We start from the raw sequence: 23,850 nt of genomic DNA, 5'->3' as shown, positions 1-23,850 counted from the left end.
CAAAGTGTCTGAATACACATATTAAGATTCCAGGATTACCTGTATTTTCCATACTTCATGAGACAATTACTACTTATTTAGTTGGGTAATATATTCCCTCAAATACCACTAGTACAGAAAGTGATAAAAGTTTCATTTCAGGGAACTGTTATGTCGAGGCGGTCATGACACAAAGCAGAGACTACAAGCAGTCTCAGTTGGAAACTCTTTATTATTGAACATGGCTGACTTTTATACACTTTCTAATTGTTTATGCTTCTTCTACCTTAACTATTGGCTACAATAAGTTAACATAATACTATTGGTGAAACATTATAGTGACTTCAACTAACTTTCAAAAAATACTTCATCTAGCTTTAAAGTTCTCTTATCTTTCTTCTCTCAATGTCCTTAGTTACAGCTTTAGAGAGAGCTCCTTATTAGCTTCTTCTTACTTCTCAGCTTCTTCTCACTCCTTTAGCTAACAAGCTTGCTGCTAGCCCCTTCCACAGTTATCCTAACAGAGATAACACAGGGACACCCTCAGAGGCACACACTGGACCAAACCCCTGCCCATGGGCAAGCTCCAGCAGTGCTGGACTTGCCATGAGCATGTGGTGGTGTGGGCTGATGCTCAGAACCCGACCAATGTCCAATCTGTGAGATTTATGCCTCTGTATCCATAATTTACCTTCCTTGTTTAGAAATATTAGTCTTCACAAAAATCTTGCAACAGTGCTAGTGTGCAATAAGTGTGAGGAAAAATGCAGGTACAAGAATTATACAGAAATTTAAGGAAACAGATTGTAAAATTCAAATTTATTGGAATAATCTCTTTGTAACTTATTAAAAAACTTTGTCAGCATTTAGACTCAAAGAAATTTAGTAGTCTTATATAGAAATATTTTAAACTGTTATTATCATGATTATGTAAGACACATAATCATTAGGTTACACCCATGCTCAAGAGTAACAGGCTTGATACCAGAATTATTAGGTCAGGTTCTGATTCTGTGTTATATGAGAGGTCTTAGTGGAGAATGCAAAGGGTCTGTTAACTTTGAGATACTTGGACTATAAATTCTGGCTATATTAAAATGAAACATATTGGTGACTTAATGATGTAAAATGTGCTAACAGACAGAACATTAACTTTCAAGAAAAACAAAATATCAGGTTTATACAGGTTAGCAAGACATCTTTAGAAGTCCTAAAGCAGTCCAAAAAAAGTTTATTTCACTTAAGGCAGCTTTCAGAGAGAAGGAGAACAAAGTATGGTCCTATATTATGAGGGGGCTGTAGTGATTTAAAAAAAGAAACCCACTGTTGAAAAAAAAAAAACTCAGCCTTGCTAAAACATTTCTATTTAATGTAAAAAATTACCCGGACTTTTCACCCTTCTGAAGATATTCTCAACATGATGGAGTCAAATATCTGATATATCAAGACAGCATTATATGGACTCTTTAAGCAAAGGAAAGTGAATATAGCAAAATGAGGAAGAGGTGATTTGGCTTTTGGTGTTTTCTGAGAAACAGTTGTGAATTTCTTCTGTTATACTATCTAACTAAAGGTATAACAGCCTCATTAAATAATTCTCATTTTGTTAGTTTCAGTTAAAATGATAGCTATGTTCTATTAATAAAATAACTTTCATTCATTCTATTTATTAAAATATACTTTCAACTGTCATTCCTGTCCACAGAACTGTTTGGGCTTATTTTACGTTTATGTAGCAAATATTCTTTTTAAATGCCTGCTCCCACTGCTTATAATTTAACTCTGCTCTTGGACCATAAGGGCTCCACTTTCATAAATGATGAAAAGTATTTACTTAATTGTGAAAAAACTCCAGGTACTAAGACTCCATTCTGGTATCATTCTGATTTACAGTACTCTCCCACCTAAAACACATTTTTCTCAAATTATAAAAAAGAAACAAGGAAAGGAAAACTATTTATGAGACATAACTACTTACAAACTGTAGCCCAGTAATTAAACTAAACAGAATAGAAAAAAAAAGTGTTTATTTCTCTGCAATGAGTCACCTTCAGTGTTAACAATAACAACATTAGCAAAAGCAGTAATTAATCAAAGAAATAAATCAGAGCTGTACATGAAATTGATTTGGTCTCCCTTAGACTAGTATTTTACTGCTATAAAGTTACCTGTATTTTCTGCAGACTTGCTGAAGCTTCACTGATGTTTTGAGGCACGTCAAAGCATTTAGCAGTGGTGACTCTTGCATTGACCAGCCACTGCTGAAAGTCCCTGAAAGCTGTCCGAAATCTCTGCTGCAAGATCTGCTCTTTGCTCTGACATCCTTTTGAGGCTTGCAGGCAGAGGCTGGGTTTATCACATCAGGGAAGAAGAAAAAAGCGAGGGAGGGAGGGAGGGAGGGAGAGAGAGAGGAAGGGCAGGACTCTGTTAGGTGACAATGCTATTATTTTGTTCTCTGAAACACAATGGTAAGGGTAGGTTAACCTGGATTCCTCCTACCAAATTTATGCACTTAATCGAGGCACCAGGAAATCCATTAGAAGCTTTCAGTTCTCAAAAGTGAAGCGTGTAAATTGGGACATAGCTGTCACAGATATGACAGGTACAAGTGTTTCCACAGAGTGACTCAGTGCACCTAAGCATCAATGTATTCTGCAAGCCTCTTTCTCTCACTAGGGAGAGGGCGCAGGACTACAGTGAATAAAATTCTAACTTCTGTGGCTTTGTTAAGTCCACAAGGTTATAAAGGATCAATCTGAGTAATCGCATCCTCCTGCAGCTACAGAAGCCAGAAGCTGAAATCTCCTACAAGAAACAACAGACTCTTCTGTCTGAAATGCAGGTGTCATACTCCAAAGTAAATCAGAGTGACTTGAGAGAAAGCAAGCGAGCAAATGCTACCTTCCCTAGCTAGTTCCTGCTTCAAGAAACCAACTAAACAAAGAAGAACAGTATGAAGGACAAAATCAAGAAAAATATCTGAACTAGCTGGTATAGTTCATTTTCTTTCAGGCACATAAGACATATTACTGCCTCATTTTTTTACAAGGACTCCTGTAATACGTCAGGTATAGATGTACATTTAGTTTCAGCTGAATTTAGTGGCATAGCTTGGCTTCAAGTAAAAAAAATTCAAAAAAATCAAATTACTGCTTTGAATAACTTTTGTTGACACCAAAATCAAAATAATGATTCTAACTATTGCATATGTCTGTCTCTAGTTCTAAAATTCTAATTAATGGTTCCCTTAAAGACAGCTCATCATCCCCCCCCACACACACGAGATAAATTCTAAACAAGATGAATGCATACCTGTTATACTCCTTAATCAACCCTGAAACTTTTGAAGAATGAGTACTTAAATCCCTGGAAAATCTACAAAGATCATTCAACTGAGTTTTGATCTCATCTGTCATTTGTTCAGACTTTACCAGAGCATCCAATGTTTCCTGTTAAAATAAATGAAAAATATTGATGAGTAAACATAAAAAAGCCACACCTTTTTAATCAAATTTTATCAGAATTAAAATTAATTAATTTAAGATCTATATGTTTAATCTTAAGAATATTTTAGCTATCAAGTCTACAGTACCTTGTTTGAAATTATGAGCTTCTAGAGACCAAATTTCTGGATGCCCCAACTTCCTTAGCTCAAAATATTCTTGAAGCGCATTTTAAGATATAAATTTCATTCTAATAAAGCAACAGTATTATCAATTAGCTCTACACACATAAAAGTACATACATTTGGAGAATAGCAAGTGATATGTGTTCATATAAATATAATTATCTTGTTGACTTGAGTTTAACAGGTTCAATTAAAATTTTTTAAGCTGTATCCAGAAAGTTAATTTATGCACAAAGCTTTTTAACAGATTTGATTCAACGCTTTTCACACATGACTTCATATATTAAAAGTACAGCTGCTCACAATCATGTCAGAGTAACTGGGTTACTGCCTGTCATTGATGCACTGGAACGGTTTGTGCCTTGGAGACAGTTAAGCCAACAAAACAAAAAAAGAGATTTTGTTGGCTTGGCTTGCGTCACAAGGAGAGGTGTGATAAGTACTCCAACAAAAACAGTGCTTGATGATGTCCACAGCATCTCCACTGCAGAATCCTGCCAGCTACTCCAGCATAATGAGCAGTGCAGACTTGGCTCCTCGCCTCACTAGGAACTAAATTCTTCAGACATTGCTCTCAGGCTAACAGCAGAGGTTCTGCAGTGCAGGCAGACCAGAGCATTTGGCACGTACAGAATAGTTTGGCTAAAGTGCCAGTCTGGAAGAAACTTACAATATAAACTTGAGAAACAGATCATATGAAGGTGAAGATAGATTTGAACAGGGACCTGAAAGTGGGAGATAAAGATGCCCCCAAAACACATTTCTAAAAATGCACACACACACACATATATATATATATACACATACATATTCAGAAGAAAAAAAAAAAGAGGATTATTACAAACATACATTGTAATGAGTTCTGCACAAAATTGAATGTCCAGGAAAACTACAGATATTTTGCTGCAGCAGATTTTCAGGAGTCCCCTGATTTACATTATTCATTATGGACTATCTTCTTTGAGCTACTCATACACGATAAATCTCTTCAATCATGATGAAGAGATACTTTAAATAGTCACTTGTTTCAGTGCCATATAAAGTAGCATTTGAACTAAGTAATTATGTAAGAACAATAATGCTTAGAAAAAAACACTAAATACTTTTTGCTTACTTTACTTACAGTTAAGCTACTGAAACCATTCTTTTGGAAAGCATTAAAAATCACACCACAATGGGCATTACCTAAACACAGGATGTCACAAAGTGCCAAGGGCAGGAATCATCATAATGAACTGCTAACCACCCCTTTTTTATGAAAAGAAAGCATCTCTTAAGACTAACACAAGGTTAGAACCGCCTGTTTTCAGCACAATTGTTCAGTTTCAAATAACCTACCTCAAAAACTACTAAGAGGTTAGTCTGACTACATACAGCCTTAGGCACAGGCTACTAACAAACAGGAGCAATAATTTGCAGAATAGGGTAAATTTAACTATGGCATTTTTCCATACAGTGATATCACTGTTGCAGCCAGTTGGATTTAATATTGAATCTGACAATTACAAAAATAATTTGCTGAATTTCAAGCACAAAATCTGTTGCTCTAATGCTGCACATACCTAAGGGAATAGAGCTTCAGTATAACAGAGTAGCAGAATGATCTTGCTAATTCTACGAATTAGGAAATGCATTTTTAATTTGTGGCCTTGGCTAACATGGCAACAGAATCACTGTGAGACAATAGAAATGGAAACTGCAGTGCTATTTTATATTCACAATAGGGCCTTTCCCTGGGGTCCAACAATGAGATGATTACTGTCACATTTCTCCTAACTATAAATAAAAATTGCATAGTGGGGATATGCATAGTTACCTCATGAGATGCTTCTGCAGCTTCCTCCTTAGCCAAACTTTAAAACAATCTAATCTGAGTGTACTTATACAGAGCTACAGTACATACGTATTATATATACTACTAATAAAAGCAATAGCCTTTCAATTTAATACTTCTCCATTTATGAAATAAAAAAAATGCCTGGTGTCTTACAATCCCATGGCTTTGTTTCCTTTTTAAAAACACGTATATATGGAACATTTTGCATATTTGTACAATTATTTGCTTCATCTTAATGCCCTCTTTGTTACTCCTACAGACACATAATGGCACTCAAGCAAGCAGGTTTCATAAATCCATGCAAGGAATTCTGTGAAAGAAGAAGACACAGAAATAACTTGGCATAGACCCTGCAGCAGGAGATCAATAATTTCAGTTCAAAGAAAAGGGCTGTGTTCTGAGGTTTTTTTGAACATGACTTCAGACAAGGGGTCAGAAAGTAGGCAATACACCCCTCTCCCCCTCTACTGAAACTCCTTTACTATGACAGAGAAATACTCTGTATCTTTCATCAACATCTGTGATTCATTGTGGTTGATATACAAACATGTATCTTGATTGTGGCAAATATGTGTATATATTTACATGGAGGAGCTGTGATATATAAATGGGAATCTTTTGCTAGGAGACAACCAGGAACAGAAACAACCTCTATTTCTCTCAATTCTACTGCATTCCAAAGCAAAGCAATTAGGAATTAGAGCCATTTCCTGATTAACTTCTTTAAATATTGGGCAAGATCTCAACGTGCATAACGTAGAGGATATTTCAAGAAAAGGAAAGTATAAGCCAAATACATTCCTGACAAATTTTAATGGCACCAGGTTCTTACTTGGCTTTTAGGAAAAGCTTCACATTTCCTCCATCAAATGCTACTCTGGCTCGAACCAGTGAGCAACTTGGAAGCGCAGCGCAGAGCCGCTGTGCCAGCTCCTTGGCTTCCCCCCAGGGGCGAGCCCTGGGTTTAACACCTCAAGTCCAGGCAGCGTTTGCTAAGCCTGCTACAGCAGGGGCCAAGGGGAGGGACGTGTTCTGCCAACACCGCTCGCTGTGATCACGGTAACACAAAGAGTTTGGAAAGTCGGGCTTTCACAGAAATGCCTTCCGCAAGTTCTGATTTACGATGCGCTGGATAGTCCCGCTTGGCGGAAGTTTCCCGCCCGCGGTGACCACACGTGTACATGGAAAAGAGACATGTCCTTACTTTCTCCTTGCGCCAGCTCTCCACCACCTCGGCGTCCGTGCTGCGGCTGTCGGCGGGGGCCAGCCCCTGCGCCCAGGCGGCCAGCTGCCCTGCGAGCCGCCGCACAGCCTCCTCCAGCCGCCCGGCCTGCGCCGCGAACTCCCGCTCCGACAGGGCCATCTGGCTGAGCACGTCCCGCAGGCCGGCCTGGCTGCGCCGGGCGCTCTCCTCCCACTGCCGCCAGTCCGCCTGCAGCGCCTGCATCTCGGCCGCCAGCAGCTGGCACCCGCCCGCCGTCGTGCCGCGCCGGGCCGCCGGAGCCAGCGCCTCCACACGGCTCAGCCGGCCCGCGCCGCTCTGCCGGGACTCCACCAGCTCCTGCGGGGCGACATTGCCATGGTAACCCGCGGGCCGCCACACCGCCACCGCCGCGGGGCCTGCCCGGGGGCGCCGCCCGGCCCGGCCCCAGCGCCCCGCACCGCTCCGAGCCGCGGCCCCCTGACGGCAGCGGTCTGGGAACCGGGGGAGTAAAACCCAGCCAACAGCGGCCCTTGCGGGGATTCAACATCAGTTCTGAAACTGTCTTCAGCTTTGGAGAGGAAGACAGGAAGAGAGATACGAAAAATACTATTAGATGTACTTTTAGATACAAAAAATAGTATTTAGGTTGAGATGTGGAACATGAAGGCTTTGTTGTGATCTCTTGCGTAAGAAATGCTGGTGTGTAGCTGCACGCAGCAGTCTCAGAAACAGAACTGCAGTTTTCAGCCTGCTTGTGACCTGTGATGTACCAGAATTGGTTGAACATGTTTTTGGGGTTTTTTTTCTGAGTGTATGGTTTTGGTTTTGTTTTCAGAGCTAAATTCTTTCTATGGCATCCTTATTTAATCTCACATCTCAATCTTGGGACCTTTCAGCTTAAGAAACTGGAGAATGTATGAAAACCACCCCAAACACTACAGTAATGTTATATCTTCTCTTGTTCATCTTATGAACTAGATGCTGCTAACCCCTCCCTTTCCCATTTTACAGATCAGGAGTTTGAGCACAAAGAAGTCTGAAAATTACCCCAGAATGTACAAAAATCTGTCATTAGATCTTGGGGATCCCGAATCTTCATCTAGCATTTAAGTTCACTGTCCCACTCTCTCATGCTTAGGAGCAGAGTAAAATGTTGCTAGCATGATTATCTGAATGTAAACACCAGGCATGGGCAAAACATGTAGCCTGCTTTAGTGTTGTATTCAGAAATATGCAAATTTCTTAAGCACTCAGATGGCTAAGAATAGGTTCCAGGCTAAGGAGAGTATACACAGGGAGGCAACTCACATATTTCTAACATGTGCCCCCCTCAAACGAGGGGGACAGTCCTTGTGCTGCTTTACACATCTCCATTTCATGCAAAGCACGAAAGGTTGTCTCTGATTTAGACAATTCTGCTCATGGAGAAAGCATATTTAGGGATGAGAAAAGAGAAGTATTCATTAATCAGCTAAGCCACATTCTTCTGTGATGCCACTGGGCTTCCGCTCTTGCAAATTGTTTCCATGTGTGCTGTGGTTAACTTAGGACTGATTATACTTTTACTCCATCTGTTAATATGAGAAGGGAGTCAAAAACAAAGCATAGCTTGGAAAGCTTGCTTTCAGCTCAGTGAAATGTAATCACCATTTCAAAGGAAAAAAAGCAAGATCCCACAACTGTTTGACTGGGTTTTTTTTAAAGCATAGGGTCTGAATTGCAGAAGAAATCATGAATGCTCACTTACATTGATTTTGGCCAGCTTTTTCTGTATAGTTGGTGTATCTCCAGATGCATCTGACCAGCGGTGAAGCTCTTCCTTTGCAGAATGAAGCCAGTCTGTGAATTCATGCACAGCATCCAGATAAAGCAAATGATCCTTCACTATATCTTCCACTTTCCTCATTTTCTCCTGTCAATCAGATAAAAAAAAAAAACAACCAAAAAACAAAGAAAGATCATTACATTAAAGTACTTACATCCTATGCTGGCTTTGAGCATGCAGTGCTGGCTTGACTCCATAGCATGCATTTGAATACTGAACAGGTTATAGCTTGTGGCATCAGAACAGAGACTGAGAAACACTGGGAAAGGTTTGGTTTGAGTTGGTCTGGAGAAGGATTTTCTACTGGAGCAGAAGCCTTCTGAAAATGGATGCAAAAATATACTTTTAAATAGTCTAATGTATGGTTTAGTAGATATCAATGCTGCAGCTGTGTCACTCTGGCATGCTTTTCCCAGTACACCACAGAGGGTCTTGTACATCACCCATGAGCCCTTCCAGGGTGCAGCATCGCTGCCAGAAACATAGCTCTTACTTAGAAGCACCAAGTCTCCAGAAATGCTAAGCAGAGTCATGGAGACATCCCACAAACAAAAACTTCGGCTGTCTAAAAGCGCAAAATGATCTTTTGGTGCTGAGTCCTACTTCGACCATCCCATCAGCCACCTACCCTGCAGTCCTGGAGGATGCTTCCCCTGACACAACTGCCTGAAGCAGCTGCTTCCTGACTCCATGTTAGCTTTTTAATGTAAGCTTAGAGTGGGGTCAGTTTAATCTTACTGTGACACAGTGAAAGAGTACAGTGGTTGGGGTTTGCCTTTGGTCTGACTGATTAAACTGTATTATTCTGAGATAGCACTAGTGAATGTTTATCAAAACTAACCAAAAGTGAAATGAGCTAATCAAATGCATTTTTATCCCTGTGTAGATACTGTAATCTAGATTGAAGTTTCTTGGAGCCAGTTTCAAACTAAACCACCTCCGAATTAAAGTCAGTTATTTTAAAGTTTGAGTAACTCAACATTCAACAAATGCTATTAAAAAATAAGTTAGATTAATAAGACCTGCTGTTCCCTCTGAAAATAACCATCAGAAATAATCCCTCAGAATGTGTCACTGTCAACTACACAATGGATAGTTACTAGCTAAACAAAGAAGACCTAAAGCAAATCTTCAAAGTTTTTATAGCTCAATGCATTTTATGCAGCAACAGGGTAAGAAAATGCCCACGTGCACCTGACTCTAACTAAAACAGCCTCCTAGGGAACCAGAAACTCCTAGGAAAGGAAACAATGCATCCCTGTGTACATTGCTCACACCAAAATGTAGCACCAGTACAAGGAGAGCGTGGAGGCAAGGTATTTCACTCTCATGATCTGGTTGGCAGAAGGTCTCAGTGAGCTCACATATCTCTCCTTAGAATACCTGTATAGCATGTGCAGTGCTTAGTGGCTTGAAACACCACAAAATATGGGCATAAATATTTCTGACAATACGATTTATCTTTATGACAATATGTTTCCTGCTCAGGGAGGCATTTAATTCTTCCCTTTCTAGGTAAAGAAAAAAAATGCTTGGAATGAATGAAAAGAATTAGATGACAATAAATGTGTCAGAATATCAGAAATAATGTTGTATTCTACTGTTGAAACTAGGAACAAAATATATGGCCTTCACTTTTCCAAAATTATAACCACAGCAATTTCAACTCTCATTACCATTTTTGCATTCCACTAAATTTTAGTAAACTATATTCAATGTTTTTATTAGACTCAACTATACCAGAGGCAAGATTATTCACAGTCAATCCTTTAGTTACTAAAAAGTACAAAAATCAAAGTTTTATATATACAAATGTCTAAACATTTTACTTAATTGAAATGGAGATACTTATCTTACCTTGGCTACAGTTGTGATATCATTAAACTGTGTTTTCAGTTCTTCTTGAGCTGCATCTCCAAAGGAAGCATCCCCCGTTTTTTCAGATAGTTCCACAGCTTTCTCAATGACTTGCTGTAAATCACCTGAGTGATCCTCTATCTCGGAAACAATAGCCTGGAAATGGTCCAGCTGAGCAAACTTCTCCTTCAGACCAATCTGTGGTTCTAAAGGCTGTTCCACTTTGTGATCCAAATTCTCTAGCCACTGCTCCAGCTGGTTTTTCCTTTCCAGATAGTCATTCCACTGGCTAATGACAGAATCTAGGCAACTTATATTAAAAGAAACAAAGTGCAGATGAGAAATTTTAAAGTTGGAAAAAAAAAAAAAAAAGAGACTGCTTATACCTTAATTGTTACACTGTCTGTAGCCATATACAATAGGTTTAGAAGATACCTTTTTTCTCCATCTTGCTTTTGTTTCCTACATCAACTTGCATCCAAGTTATTTAAGAATTCCTGTGGCTTTTGGGCCCTTTTGTACAACCAACATTGCTGCTTCCACATTACAGGTTACATGAGCAATCTATCTGCCTCAGACTAATGAAAAGCACATTTCAGTGTCTGTTCAGCAAGGTAAAATATGGAACATTACTGGAGGTTTTTATGATCAGAGTAATAAAGTATGCAGCAGCCTATGAAATTACTGTCAATTAAGAGATATTCTGGCAAGTTTTGAAAGAACAAACCCATTATCTATAGACTCATTTACAATTTAGAAGACATAGTCCCTTCTGTTACATATTGCTTTACCTAGTAGATCACCATACCTCTCTGGGATTCATGTTGAGGAATGTAATTCTCATTTCATGGGACTTACAGATAGACAAGGGTGTATAAGATTTTCCCTCAAAATGCCATGGTCTAACATAATGTAAAAAATATTTTATGATAAAAATTGGGTGAAATTTGAGTGGCATTGTTAAGACAGCCCACTATAATTTTCTACATACTATTACAATTGCAATTTTGGTGCAGCTAAGAAAGTGGCACCACTTTCAGGTCTTTTATTTTAAGAAAAAATGTAGACAAACTGGTGATAGTCTTCAATCTCTGGAACAGCAAAACAGGTGTGACAGAGGCCGGGAAAGTATTACCACAGAGAAATTGAGAAACATAAGTCTGTCTAGAACAGAGATGATGGAGGCCTTCAGATGTATAAAGTTATCTCACACAGCCAATAAGAAAAACTTTCCATTTGCACACAGGTCAAGATGAGATGAAATCAGCTTAATATGCAAGAAAGATTATTTGAAGTTGATATTACGATTTTTTTTTTAAATCAAAGAAACATAATGAAAAACAGAATTGAGAAACCTTTCCTGGGTTGCGTATGGAAAAGGTTGATAAATATCTGTCACATGTTCTTGCTCTTGCCAAAGTACAGGCTCAAAAACTCAGAAAGTTCTTTCTAGATTTTTCTCTGTATGAATTGGTGTGACTTTCATTAATTTTTAAATCAATTTGATGTACCATCTCATATGAAATTTGATTCATCTGATAGGGTCAACTCATCTTTTTTTTTTTTATAGAAAGGAGTATTTCTTCCAGGCAATTTTGCTTCTCTGTGTTAATGCAAATTTCCTCTCACATACCAGTAGTCAATGAATGTACTTCCACATGCTGTAAGGCATCATCCTCTGTAAGCAATGATGGCAGGGTCTGACCTGTGTTTTCCAGGGATTCTTACCTCTGCCAGTTTACTGAGGTACTGATGATGTCATTCCATACATCCTTCAGTGTCTGAAGCTCAGTTTGTATCACTTTCTGTCCTTCCTCATTGCTGCTTTTCAGTGCTTGCTCTCCTTTGCCAATGGCCATGTTCAGCTTAACCTCACCGTCACCTTTGAGTAAGAGGATCTCCTGTGAGGCAAAACAGGTCAAAATATCAAATGTAACATGATAAGAAATGAGAGCTGTTATTCTTTCAACAGTGAACACCATCTTCTCTAAGCTCATCCATCCTTAACAGTCATATCCAGTAGGAATTCCTAGGCACCTTTTTCTTCTAAGAGTCTGTACCTTGTCATGTGCAAGTGATCCAGTAGTTTTCCCCACATCTGTACAGGTTTTTTCACTGTATTGGTCAACCTAAAATACTGCTCACATTGTAGCAGATACTGAGTAGGTGAAGCACTGCACAGTAATAGCTAGAAGAAACCTCAGGAAAGCCCATGGCAGATCTCTTAATGATACCTCTCTCTCTCTAATCTCTCCTATTCTCTGTTTATCTAACCTTTTCCTCAAGACCTCCTGTGATAGACACACCACAGCCATGACAGAGAGACTCTGTCAATTATTCCAATGCCTCTCCTCTACTAGAAAGCTTTCTGGACCTACCTGCATATACATTTTCATAGTTCATTATTTCTTCTGAAATGTAATACCTGACATCTGTTTCCATTAAACTTCATCCTGTTCTTCTACTTCCCATCCCCATTTTTCAAGATAACCTTGAATTCTAAGCCTCTTCTTCATAACCATTGAAAGAATAAATTATAAAAATATACCTTTCCCACTGAAGTAGCCCACACCCAATATTAATCTTGATGTGTAATATCTATTTTATCTATCCTTCTTTACCTGAATTTGTGTCAAGCGTCTTTCCAGGGTGGCTTTGCTTCCAAGAGTGCTCTGTGATGATGCCAGTTTATCTTGAACCTCTTTCACCCATGACCACATACTCTGCAATGCCTCTTCAAAAGTGAGATGCTCTTGGAGTGCAAGCTGGCATGTCCTCAGCTTATCTTTGACACTTTTGACCATGTTTTGATAACTGGTGAGATGCTGAGAAGCCAGACGTACTTCTCTTCCTGCACCATGGCCTTCTTCATTTAAAGTCTGTGCCATTTGGGAGAGCTGATCAAAAGAGTCCCTGAAAGAAAATATCGAGACTGAAAGTTTCAGAAAACATGAAGTATTTTAGCCATTGCCAGAGGTTATGAAGGCTGCTGACATAACACCTACTCCACCAGGGATAAGAGTTCCGAGTTAACTGAAAAAATTACTTAGGAGAGGCTGAAAGAATATAAGCAACGTGTACAGATTAATATCTTTTCTTGTGTGCCGTGCCATTTCTTGCAAAATTTTGGTGCTCAGAACGATCACAAACATTTAAATTAAAAGATACCTTAGTTTTCTTTTCAGCAGTCAAACTTTCCATTTCTATATGAACCCAAACCCTTTTGTACCTGCCAAAGCTTCCAAGAAGTTTGTAATCTTGGACAGGTAGGAAGGCATGATGGAAAGGTCATTTGTCCAGGAGAAAACAATGACTCAGATTCAGTACAGGAGCCAGTAAAAGGAATTAAAACTGGGTTTATACAGCTTCAGTTAATCTCAATCTTCTTGATCACCCTTCCTGATACCTGATGACTAGAGGGAATTTACATCAAACCAAAATGTCGTGCAGCAGTCTCAAGGCCATATGGAGTGAATGGATGTTTCCTTTAAAAAGGCTGTGAGACTTGGAAAACTGACTACTGTATTTGTTCTACCTTCACCAACCCAATAATGAAAAGAGAATTTGAAAAAACCTCTGTCTACTCAAAATGGCAATTACTTCATCATTTACTGGATAAGTCTGAATTTTAGAGAGATTTCACAGCTAATGTGAATGCTTTTTGAGCTCTTTTATAGGGCAAGCTGTATGGGGAAGTGCAGGGAAGGGGATTCTGCTAACCTGGTTGGATCTGAATGTTATAGGACAGAAAGAAAATTTTAAAATAGACATAATGATAAATGTAATTTTCACTATTGCTTTTGAAAGTAGTATTTTTATATTTTATTTTTAAAAATTACACTCTTCAGTTTCCATTTATTAATGAAGTATGATAAGCTTTTATTCATTTATCAAGAGCAAATATTGGATTTTGTTGAAATTCATTAGAACTCGACATATCTGGATTCAGCCTCTTTTCACAGAGTATTTTCCAACACATTCCTCTAACTTTCAAAAATACACTTTACCCCAACAGTTAAATTTCACTTCGGCCCTAGGAAAGGAAAAATTGAGAGTATTAGAAAATGTATTTTCAATGTACCTTGAGTTCAGCAACTCTTCCAGGAACTTTTCCACTTTTTGCACCTCCTTTTTCTTCTCAGAAACAAGCTGTTTGTTCTCCCCTAATGCTTCTGTGCTTATTCTTTCTTCCATGTCATGCATCCACAGAGCAAGCTTCTTGTACTGATCTTCAAAGCTACAGCGCAGATAAATACTCTTTTAAAAAATACTTCTCAAGTGGAGTAAAGTTGGAAGAAATTAGTATCCACAAGACTGGGTATCAATTTCAGGCTTCGAGAATAAGAGTTGTACACAAACATAATTCCACGGTGACTACTAGTCTAAAAATATTCAGCAACTCTCTAAAAATGTTCAGCAAAATCATGGGAACTCCAGGCAGACCAGAAGCCTCCAAAATTTAAAGTGACAGGACTTTTATTTATTACTAGATTCAATAAAAGCAGACTAAAAGAAAGCTTTTTTCAAATTCTCATAATGATTTAGTCTTAGAACAAACAGTAGGTAACAGTGGGTTTCTTGACAAAATTTATGTGTAGAACATCTGAAGTATGTTTTCAATTTTACCTTACAGAAGAGAACTGGAATCTTGACTGCTCAGAACTCAGCAAAACAAGTTCTGGCCCTAAGTTTGAAACCTTTTTTCTTACATGCAGGCACACCCTCTCTCCTGCTGTTTTACCCATTACTGCCACACTAACTTTGCTTTCAATTAGCAACAGTTTTGAATCTGTTTAGATCTGAAAATATTTTAAATCTCAAAATTCAAGTCCTAAGCAGTAATTGAAGGGTGTTTTCTTCTTGGCTCCTTCAGAAATATGTCCATTTGGAATGGAACAGAACAGACACATGTAAAATGCATACTATCTACAAACCCCAGGGCAGAAATGAACTTCATCACACACTTTTTGTCCAAAAATGTCATTTAAATTACTGGAATCCCAACTGCTGATTTGGAGTTTCATAAGAAACACAGAACTTGGGCATATATGATCCTGGCCTTTCATCATTTAACTTAATTTATGCCCTTGGAACAAGACCTGTTGATTTTGTTTTTTATTTTTTTAATCAGGAACTCCAATTTCTCTTAAATACTTCCAAAGAAAAAAGCAATCAGGACTAGAGCAACTGGAAATAATTTGGTTTTTTGCCCTGCACTTTGGAAGCCAGACCATTTCATGCAGTCTATTTGTGACTACTGGTGTTACTCACTTTCCCAGGTGTGAGGCACAAGCTTCCAGGGCCTTCTTGTCATTCAGGCACTGGCTGAGAAATTCCTGGAAGTTCTGGTTAGACTTTGCTATTTGCTCCTGAATATGGCTCACAACTGGTTTGGGTAAACAACCATATAAACTTTCTCCTTCCTTGCAGGCAGCATCTAATTTTTTCTGTCCTTCACTAATAGAATCCAGCACACCCTGTGCAATGAAAGAATATAGTTTAAACACATAAGATTTGATAATTAAAGATAAGCAATATTTCTATGAAAAGTGGTCAGATTTCTCCAAGAAGATGATGGCCATGTTTAGCTATGGAAAAGTTTCTAAGCAGATCAAATAAAATTTTATTAAGTGGTACTGCAATTCACAGCACTCAGTTTTTTCATTTGATCCCAAGGTGGTCGTGGCTTTCTCTAAGTTTAATAATCTCTTGAAGATGTTACACACTTCAGGAATTAGGGCTGTGTACAATAGGTATCTGCTACTTATGTTCTGTCTCATCAAAAGTATACACACACTATCTTTGACATATCGGTATTAATCTGAAATGTTGAATAAGTAAAAGTGTTATAAAAATAGGAAAAGCAAAGGAAGAGAAAGAAAGAAAAAAGGAAAAACTATAAATAATCAGAAACAAGAACATTTAGTTTATAGTAACACATAAACTTCCCAGAAGTTAAATTCTCATCTCTCAGAACAGGAACCACAGTTTTCACTGTATTCCCTCTACAGTACATACTGCTGCCTCACACACTTTTTAAAAACAATCTGTGCTAGCATCTAAAAATTATTTTAGAGATATTATTGGTTCCTATATTAAATTTCTAATTACTGGTTGTTTTATTATAATTTTTTCACTATACCTGCAAGTCATGTAGCTTTGCCTCTATGGCTTTGCTGTCCCCAGATCTGTCAGATGATTCTTTTACTGCAGCCTTCACACTAGAAAACCATTCCTGGAATTCTTGCATAGAGTCTTATATAATAAAAAAGTATAGAGAAGAGAATAGTTTTTAAGATACAGCATTATCCAGAATATTATATAGCTGTTTTAAACAACTCTTTTATCCTTCAGAAACAGTGTATAAAAGCCAACAGAACAAGTCTAATTGTCTTCAACAATTAGATTAATTTCATAAGGAACTAGATGTTTCCATTGTAAACATCCACATTTTTACAGTCTTACTAGGCAGCCCTTGACAGTCCAATTCAGTTTATGACACATCCCAGTTTCATGCTAGATAAAATCGAAATCAGTATCTTAATAAATAAGATTAAAAGTTGTTTACTTTTCTCCACTGACTATCCAGGGAGCCCAGGAAAGACCTGAGATCGGTGCTTTTACATTATAAATACCTCCGTTTTTTTATATACCTCTCCTTAGTGCAAATAAACAAAGTGTATCTATGTGATTGTGGTGAATCCTAATAGTGAGGAAAGGTGCATTTTCATGCATGTTACATGGTTAAGAGTTGAATTCTGTTTATGTAAAATGCTTTGTTTCATAGCAGTTATCCAATGAACATTTGGTAACAGGACTTTTTGAGAGGCTCCATACAAAAATAAAGTTGTAATTGCAAGTGAAGTCACTGGAAACTCTGGCAGACTCCAGAATGACTCACGGCTGCGGGATAACAGCTCACTCATATGAACCAGCCTGAGGACTCACAGAGGAAATGTTTTTCCAAGGACTCCTGCATCCTGGCCTGTGTTCTGGAACACAGCAGATTCACAGCTTCATACTTCTTTATTAACAAAGAGACAGTGCCACCAAGAGCTTCCAGCTCTACCGAATGGTATTTGCGACAGAGGCTGTTGAGGGTCTCCCGGGTTGAGTCAATGCTGCTTTGCTGAAGCTGAAGGTCCTTTTGCGTTTCCTGAAAACAAAGTTACAACACAATTACGATATTTATAAAGAAACAAAAGAACTGGCTTTTTCTTAAGCATTCCTACTCCTGCCATATGTTATTTCCTCCTGTGGTCTATAAGTCATCCCAAACACAATGAAGGGAAGAGGCACTGGATAGTGTTTCCTGAATTTTCCAAGTGAGATGAATCCTTGAAACTAAGGAGCCATTGTAGAAACGTGAAAAGTGCTATTTCTCATGATTTATTACTCTCTTATAAATAAACATATTTCAAGGCATATAGAATAGAAATAGATATTTTCAGCAAAGTCTGAAGGTACATGTGGGATGCAATATGACACTGGTATTTGGCAGGACTTCTGAATGAGAAGGACTTTACACAAAACTTGAGAGAAACATTTTCTGAAAATTAAATGTGCATTGGCTAGTATATCAATATTAACTGTGCTCACAGTTAAATACCTCCATGTGGTTTGTCATGTCATGATGTGCATAACTGTATCCAGCCAAGAGACCACTTGGACGTAGAAAAAAGAATTGCTATATCTGATGACTGATGAGGATTTCTGAAGTACAAGTTTGTGTTAAAACTGAATTTGGACCAGTGTCTTTTACTGTGATGTGCTATGAATTTCATAACTTATTGAAAGGGAGTCAATGCACTTGAAAACATGCTGGAGTAATGACCAAGGAATTCAATGTAACAAAACCAGTTCTTGTCACAAGACTGTATTATTCATTAAAATTTTCTAGAAGTTTTGTAAAATGCTAAAAAATCAGAACTTTTGTTCATTGGTGCAACTTCCTAAAAATAACCACTGTATTATTTCCTAATATTCTAGCATCTGTGCAGGAGATATGCATTTTTTATCAAAGGAAAATTAAGTATAAAGCTCAGAAAAAAAATCCCAAAAGATTACTAGGAAAATGCATAAGGAATAGTATATTGATTTTCTTCAGCACTGACCTTTAGTTTATTTAGAGCTTCAGGATCCAGGTTACGTGCACAGCTTAACAGTGTCTCTTCCACTTGAGTTAGCCAGTCTGTCATCTGACCAATCAGCTTCTGTAACTGCATCTTCTGAGTACTGAAATCTTTCAGCGTCTCTTTTGCTATCTCTGATATTTCCTTGGCATGGTCCAACTTCTGCCTCAAATCTGACTCTATAAACTAAAACCAAAATGTTATGTATTAAGGCACTAGCAATAAAAATGTGTATTACAGCAAATGCTTATTGAAAAAATGGAAGGTCAGAAAGAGGCACACAATGATAATTTTGCTCTCTTTACAACTGGAGATACTTACATACCTACAAACAGATAACCATTCTATCAAGCCTTAGATATACAATAATTCAAAGAAGAGATCCTAACTTATAAAAAGTCAGACTGCAGTTATTATCCATTTCTGAAAAATTCAACAGCTGGTATTTCCCCTTTACTAATTTGCCATATATACAGAACATGACCTACACTCAAATAGCTTGATAAAAATAAATATCAATTGGGGAGTGAGCCTTAACAGCACTGAGGCTTAAAGTATCTCAGTATAAGACAGGTAAAAATTCAAGACAGTACTAAAAATAAGCTAGAATCTTGCCCCTTAACCTGTTCAAAGTAAGGAATATGCAAAATTATAATAGATGTTAGCTGAGCACATATAATACAAGTAAATCAAATCAGTCATAATATCATACTATATATAAATCAGATTCACAGAATCCTTTGGGTTAGAAGGAATCTCTGTAGATTCCTTTGTCCAAGTTCCCTGCCAAGGGAGGGTCAGCTACAGCAGGTGACATAGAAACACATCCAGATGGGTTTTTTTCCTTCTCCAGAGAGGGAGACTCCACAACCTCCCTGGACAGCCTGTTCCAAAATGTGGGCAAGGCTTGAGTGTTACATTAACTTCCATTAAAACCTGATATGTATCAAGATATATCCCCGCCCATGGAAATTACAGAAGTCACCTTATATTTTTGAATTTCTGACATTAAGTTAATAATCTCAAATACCAATTTCTGGTATTTTAAATCAAACTGCCAAAATAATCATACTGTGGTTTTGCAACTGCCCTAGAACACAGCAATCAGTATCTGCCCAAAAGTTTAACAGCTCACCTTTGTGTTAATTGTTTTATGTTTTTCTTGTTAGAGCTAGTTCAGGGCCCTTATTCTAGTCCACTAAAGAATACTTTTTGGTTGACAAAGCAAATGAACATATTTTACTGCCTTATAATCCTTTCAAGGAAACAAACTGTGCATGCACTCACATGTGATGTGGCTTAATGTTGTGCAGAGTAGAGAATATCTGTAGTCTAATATTTTATCAGCTACATTATAAACTATTTATTTTATTTCGATTTATTAAAAATACTCCTACTACCCTTATGTTCACTTTATGACATACTGTTGATACAAAAAAATCAAGGTTACCTAGAGAAATATGAACAAAGAATAGTTCTGCTACATATAAATAATAATGCTACATCTGTCACCCTGAAAGAAAAAGGCAGTGTGAGAAAGACAAAAATTTCAGAAGGGATGTTTTCCTGGTTATTTGAGCATAATCTGTGGTTACCAATGTCTTTATTTTACCTGGAGATCTGCAGGAGGCTCTTGAGTATGGGTCAGCTCTTTGAGTTCTGAAATTTTGGAACTAAGTTGCTCCAACTTCAGTTCTTTATTCTTGACTTCAGACTGAAAAATAGATGTGGTCAAAGTTTCATACTAAGCTACAAGAAGCTTTCAGACTTTCAGAAGTATTCTCCATGAATTTCAAAATTGAAGGAAAATGTAAACACAGCTTAGCAACCAGAGGGAAAACACTGTGCACTAGTTTTGTGCTCTAAAAATCTCCCATTTCTTTTTCCTTATTAGACTCAGTTCAGAGTAATTTTCCCCTCCTTTAAAATAGATTATAGCATTTAAAATGCTCTAAAAGCTTTTGTTTGTTAAAACTGGGAAAATAAAGATGAAAATGTCATTGTTTATTTGACTGGAAGTATCTACATGGGGTGTTAGGTTCCACTGAAGGATTAAATTGCCAAACTTAACATCTGCCCTGAATGCCCAGAAGAATAGTTAGGAGGTATTTTGTGCTAGGGAGGATAATATTAGGTGGGCAGTGAAGAAAGTGATCACTAATTTGGGCCACAGAAGGAGTAAACTGATTGATGCTGTCCATGCTCATCTATTTCTGATTGCAGAAAGGGCAGGACCCTGCTGTCACCAAACTGCTCTTCCTCTTGCCTTTGCAAAACAAAGTGCCAAAAAAGGGTATTATGCATTCTGTGACTGTAAATGTACACTCAGTGATCACATCTGTTATTCTGGCCCTTCAGCACATCAACTACACCTGTGGTTTGGGTAGTCTGCTTTTACTCCAAATCAGTTTTAACAGCTATGAGTTCAGGTGCTTGGATGGCTACATAAGGCATTTGATAAAGCTCAACCTTGAGCAAAACACTGATTTATCAATGTTTATATTCTACCACAATTCTGGAATATGTTCACTGTGCATCTTGTTAAAGACATAACTTAGTCCAGATGAAGTAGAATATGGCTCAATCTATGACTGACCTGGTATCTCTTTTATTGTCTGGACAACCTACTTTCCTGGATGAGGTCTTAGAAACTAGTCATTTTTTTTGCTAAACTTTAGCTTAAGTTGTCTAAAAATTCCATTGGTTTTTACTGGAACAGAATTCAGCCTACAACCAAATATAACTGCAAGAGCCAAAATAACTGGAGCTTAGATTTAGAAAGATGTGCCATTCTTGTTTCTGTTAGAAGCAAACACCTTCTAATAAAAAGGACAGGAATGCTCTCATCTAGCTGTTGGGTACCACCATTTAAACAGAGGTCTGCAACAGACAAGTCTTTACTCTGGTTGAACATCACTTGACATCTTGGACCGCAACATTTTAATCACAGATTTATGGGTAAGAACCTGGAAATCTTTCAGGAGGACTTCCATTCTCTGACTGTTACTGAAGTTGTTGATGCCTTCATTCAGCTGAGAAATGCACTTATTACACCATCCATCCAGTTCATCTCCAGTTTTCAGGATGTCGTCCCATAGAGACACGCTTACACTCAGTCGGTCAATGTTCTCATCAAGTCTTTCAGACACCTTTTAGGAAAGAAGAATATATCAATACCATTCAAAAATTAATTTTAGACTCTATTTTGCAGGCAGTTATAAGAAAGATGCATTAAAAATAATTGGTAAGCCTGGGTAAAACAATTTTCTTGGATTTAGTTCTAAGTTCTGAATGCTAATTTCAATTTGCTTACCCAGATCATAAAACAAACACAAATCTTATGTGTCCAAGTATTTGTAAATTTTTTTACTGGAAAAGAGTTCAATGTTAAAATAAACTTTATTTCTCAAAAAAACCTACATTTATCCTTCTTGTTGTAATGTAGTAATCAATAAGTAGAAATTCTTCAATGTGAGGGTGCTGAGACACTGGAACTGATTATCCAAAGCCATTGTAGATGCATCCATGGAAATGCTGCAGGCAGGTTGGATGGGGCTTTGAGCAACCTGGTGTAGTGAAAGATGCCCCTGCCCTGGGGGCAGGGGGTTGGAACCAAATCTTCAAGGTCCCTTCCAAACCAATCCATGATTCTGTAACTAGCTTTTATGCTATGTTTCTCTCCTGCAGTTAAGTCTTTCTCAACACAGTAATATTTTTTTGTGTTTAGCTTAATGTAATTTCCTGCTGAACTATTAGTCCAATTTACTTCAATGAAGTATGATATGTATTAGGTGTGAATCCAACCCAAATTCATGCTTGGAACTGCACAGTGAGCAAATTTACAGTAGTAGCATTCATACATTGCTGTAACACACCATTTAAAAATCTATCAAATTGATGTCACAACTTCATGCATAGAGTGGACACCAAATCCCTCTGATTAAAACTTTGAGTTATACTTAAAAGTAAATTTTACTAAACAGTTACTCTTAGTAAATTATACTAAACAATTGTACTCTTAAATTTTACTAAACAATTGTACAAGAGAAATATTGTAAGCTTAGCCAAACTTAAAAACTATATTTGTCATATAAACACCAGATTCTTACATCTAGCCATTTGTCCACCACAGAGTTCATATCTGTTTTCAGTGCAGTGGAGTCACAGTTATGCACTCTCTTCAGTTCTGCTATCAAATGTTTTCCTTTATTAGTGAAGGTATCCAGGTCTTTTTGTTTATCACTCAGATCGTTCCTGGCAGCTTCATGCTGTGGACATAAATATTTGGTTGTTAAAAGAAATCAGTTCTCCAGGTACCCATCCCTAGCCCTGTGCTATGAATTTGTTAATTTTCATATCTAATATTTAACTACTCCACAAAATACAAAGCAACTGACATGGTTTTCTCATGAGCATAATCATATAGGATGATTGTTCTCATAAATAAAGCACACAAGTGGGAGTAAAAAGTTTTGAATATATTCCACTTGGTAACCAAATATTTTCTGGACTTAGGGAAATTTTATTTTTCCATTTGTCTTTCCATTTTTCATTACTGAATAATCACTTCAGGGGTTATAGTAAGGTAAACAGAGGGTGTTGCAAATAAAATTTAGGATTAAAAACACCATCTTTACTAGATATTCTGGAAAATAGTACAAAAGTACAGATGAGTTCTGAAAGGAACTATACAAAATCTTCAGGGCTACTAAGTTTGCAACCCTAGCCATAGGGAAATATTTAATTTTGTCATTGAAAAGCTGAGATGCTGAGACCCGATCACAGTAAGAATCTTATGCTTTTTTCTACAGCAAGTACTAGAGAGTAGTACTAACAATAAGCTATTAATCTGTATGCACTATGGCCAAAACATTTATTGCACTGCAACCACTATCTGTGGCCAAGGCTGCAGCAGGGAATCGTCCTCAGCTCAAGGCTCAAAGGAATGATGTGGAAGTTTAATGAAATTCTTTTTTAGACTGGTGAGCTCTGTTCTGACTTTTTTATTCTTTTAAGATATCTATTAGAAAGAGGCCATAAATACACACAGTTTAGAATAAGCTTTATACAGATCTGACTGAAAGATTTTGAATCAAGAGCCCAAGAGCCTTCCAAATTAAATTACCCTCCAAAGGAACAGACAGAATTTAACTCAGAACTGTTTATCCTGGCAGGCTGATGGACAGCACAATTCAGTATCTTTGAAGTACAATCCAGTGAAATGAATACAATGTAAGGATCCAAATACCTTATCTCTGCACAATGGCTAGTATCAACATTATACACCACGGCAGAAGTCCTCTCAGGGAAAGAGAGAGACATAACAATTTTAAACATCAGAAACGTGCAATTCATGATTTTTTGTGGCCTTTTATCTATTCCAAAATT

General features: G+C 37.6%; 1 protein-coding gene across 1 annotated transcript in view; it reads right to left on the bottom strand.

The window, feature by feature from the left end:
• SYNE1 (spectrin repeat containing nuclear envelope protein 1) overlaps nucleotides 1–23,850 on the bottom strand; it is a 281,934-nt gene that overhangs the window by 142,380 nt on the left and 115,704 nt on the right. The window contains exons 42-56 of the mRNA XM_059468351.1: nucleotides 22,572–22,730; nucleotides 21,429–21,611; nucleotides 20,075–20,176; nucleotides 18,445–18,648; nucleotides 17,279–17,486; nucleotides 16,473–16,585; nucleotides 15,602–15,807; nucleotides 14,412–14,567; nucleotides 12,952–13,243; nucleotides 12,059–12,231; nucleotides 10,331–10,640; nucleotides 8,396–8,560; nucleotides 6,649–7,005; nucleotides 3,292–3,428; nucleotides 2,148–2,325 (exon numbers count right to left, since the gene is read on the bottom strand). Of these exons, the coding sequence (XP_059324334.1) occupies nucleotides 2,148–2,325; nucleotides 3,292–3,428; nucleotides 6,649–7,005; nucleotides 8,396–8,560; nucleotides 10,331–10,640; nucleotides 12,059–12,231; nucleotides 12,952–13,243; nucleotides 14,412–14,567; nucleotides 15,602–15,807; nucleotides 16,473–16,585; nucleotides 17,279–17,486; nucleotides 18,445–18,648; nucleotides 20,075–20,176; nucleotides 21,429–21,611; nucleotides 22,572–22,730 (2,943 nt within the window). The remainder of the gene's footprint in view (nucleotides 1–2,147; nucleotides 2,326–3,291; nucleotides 3,429–6,648; nucleotides 7,006–8,395; nucleotides 8,561–10,330; nucleotides 10,641–12,058; nucleotides 12,232–12,951; nucleotides 13,244–14,411; nucleotides 14,568–15,601; nucleotides 15,808–16,472; nucleotides 16,586–17,278; nucleotides 17,487–18,444; nucleotides 18,649–20,074; nucleotides 20,177–21,428; nucleotides 21,612–22,571; nucleotides 22,731–23,850) is intronic.

This window comes from Ammospiza nelsoni, chromosome 3 (genome assembly GCF_027579445.1).
Source record: "Ammospiza nelsoni isolate bAmmNel1 chromosome 3, bAmmNel1.pri, whole genome shotgun sequence".
In the NCBI taxonomy this organism is placed as follows: domain Eukaryota; kingdom Metazoa; phylum Chordata; class Aves; order Passeriformes; family Passerellidae; genus Ammospiza; species Ammospiza nelsoni.
The sequence above is the reverse complement of the archived record's forward strand: the minus strand, read 5'-3'. Positions and strand labels throughout refer to the sequence as shown.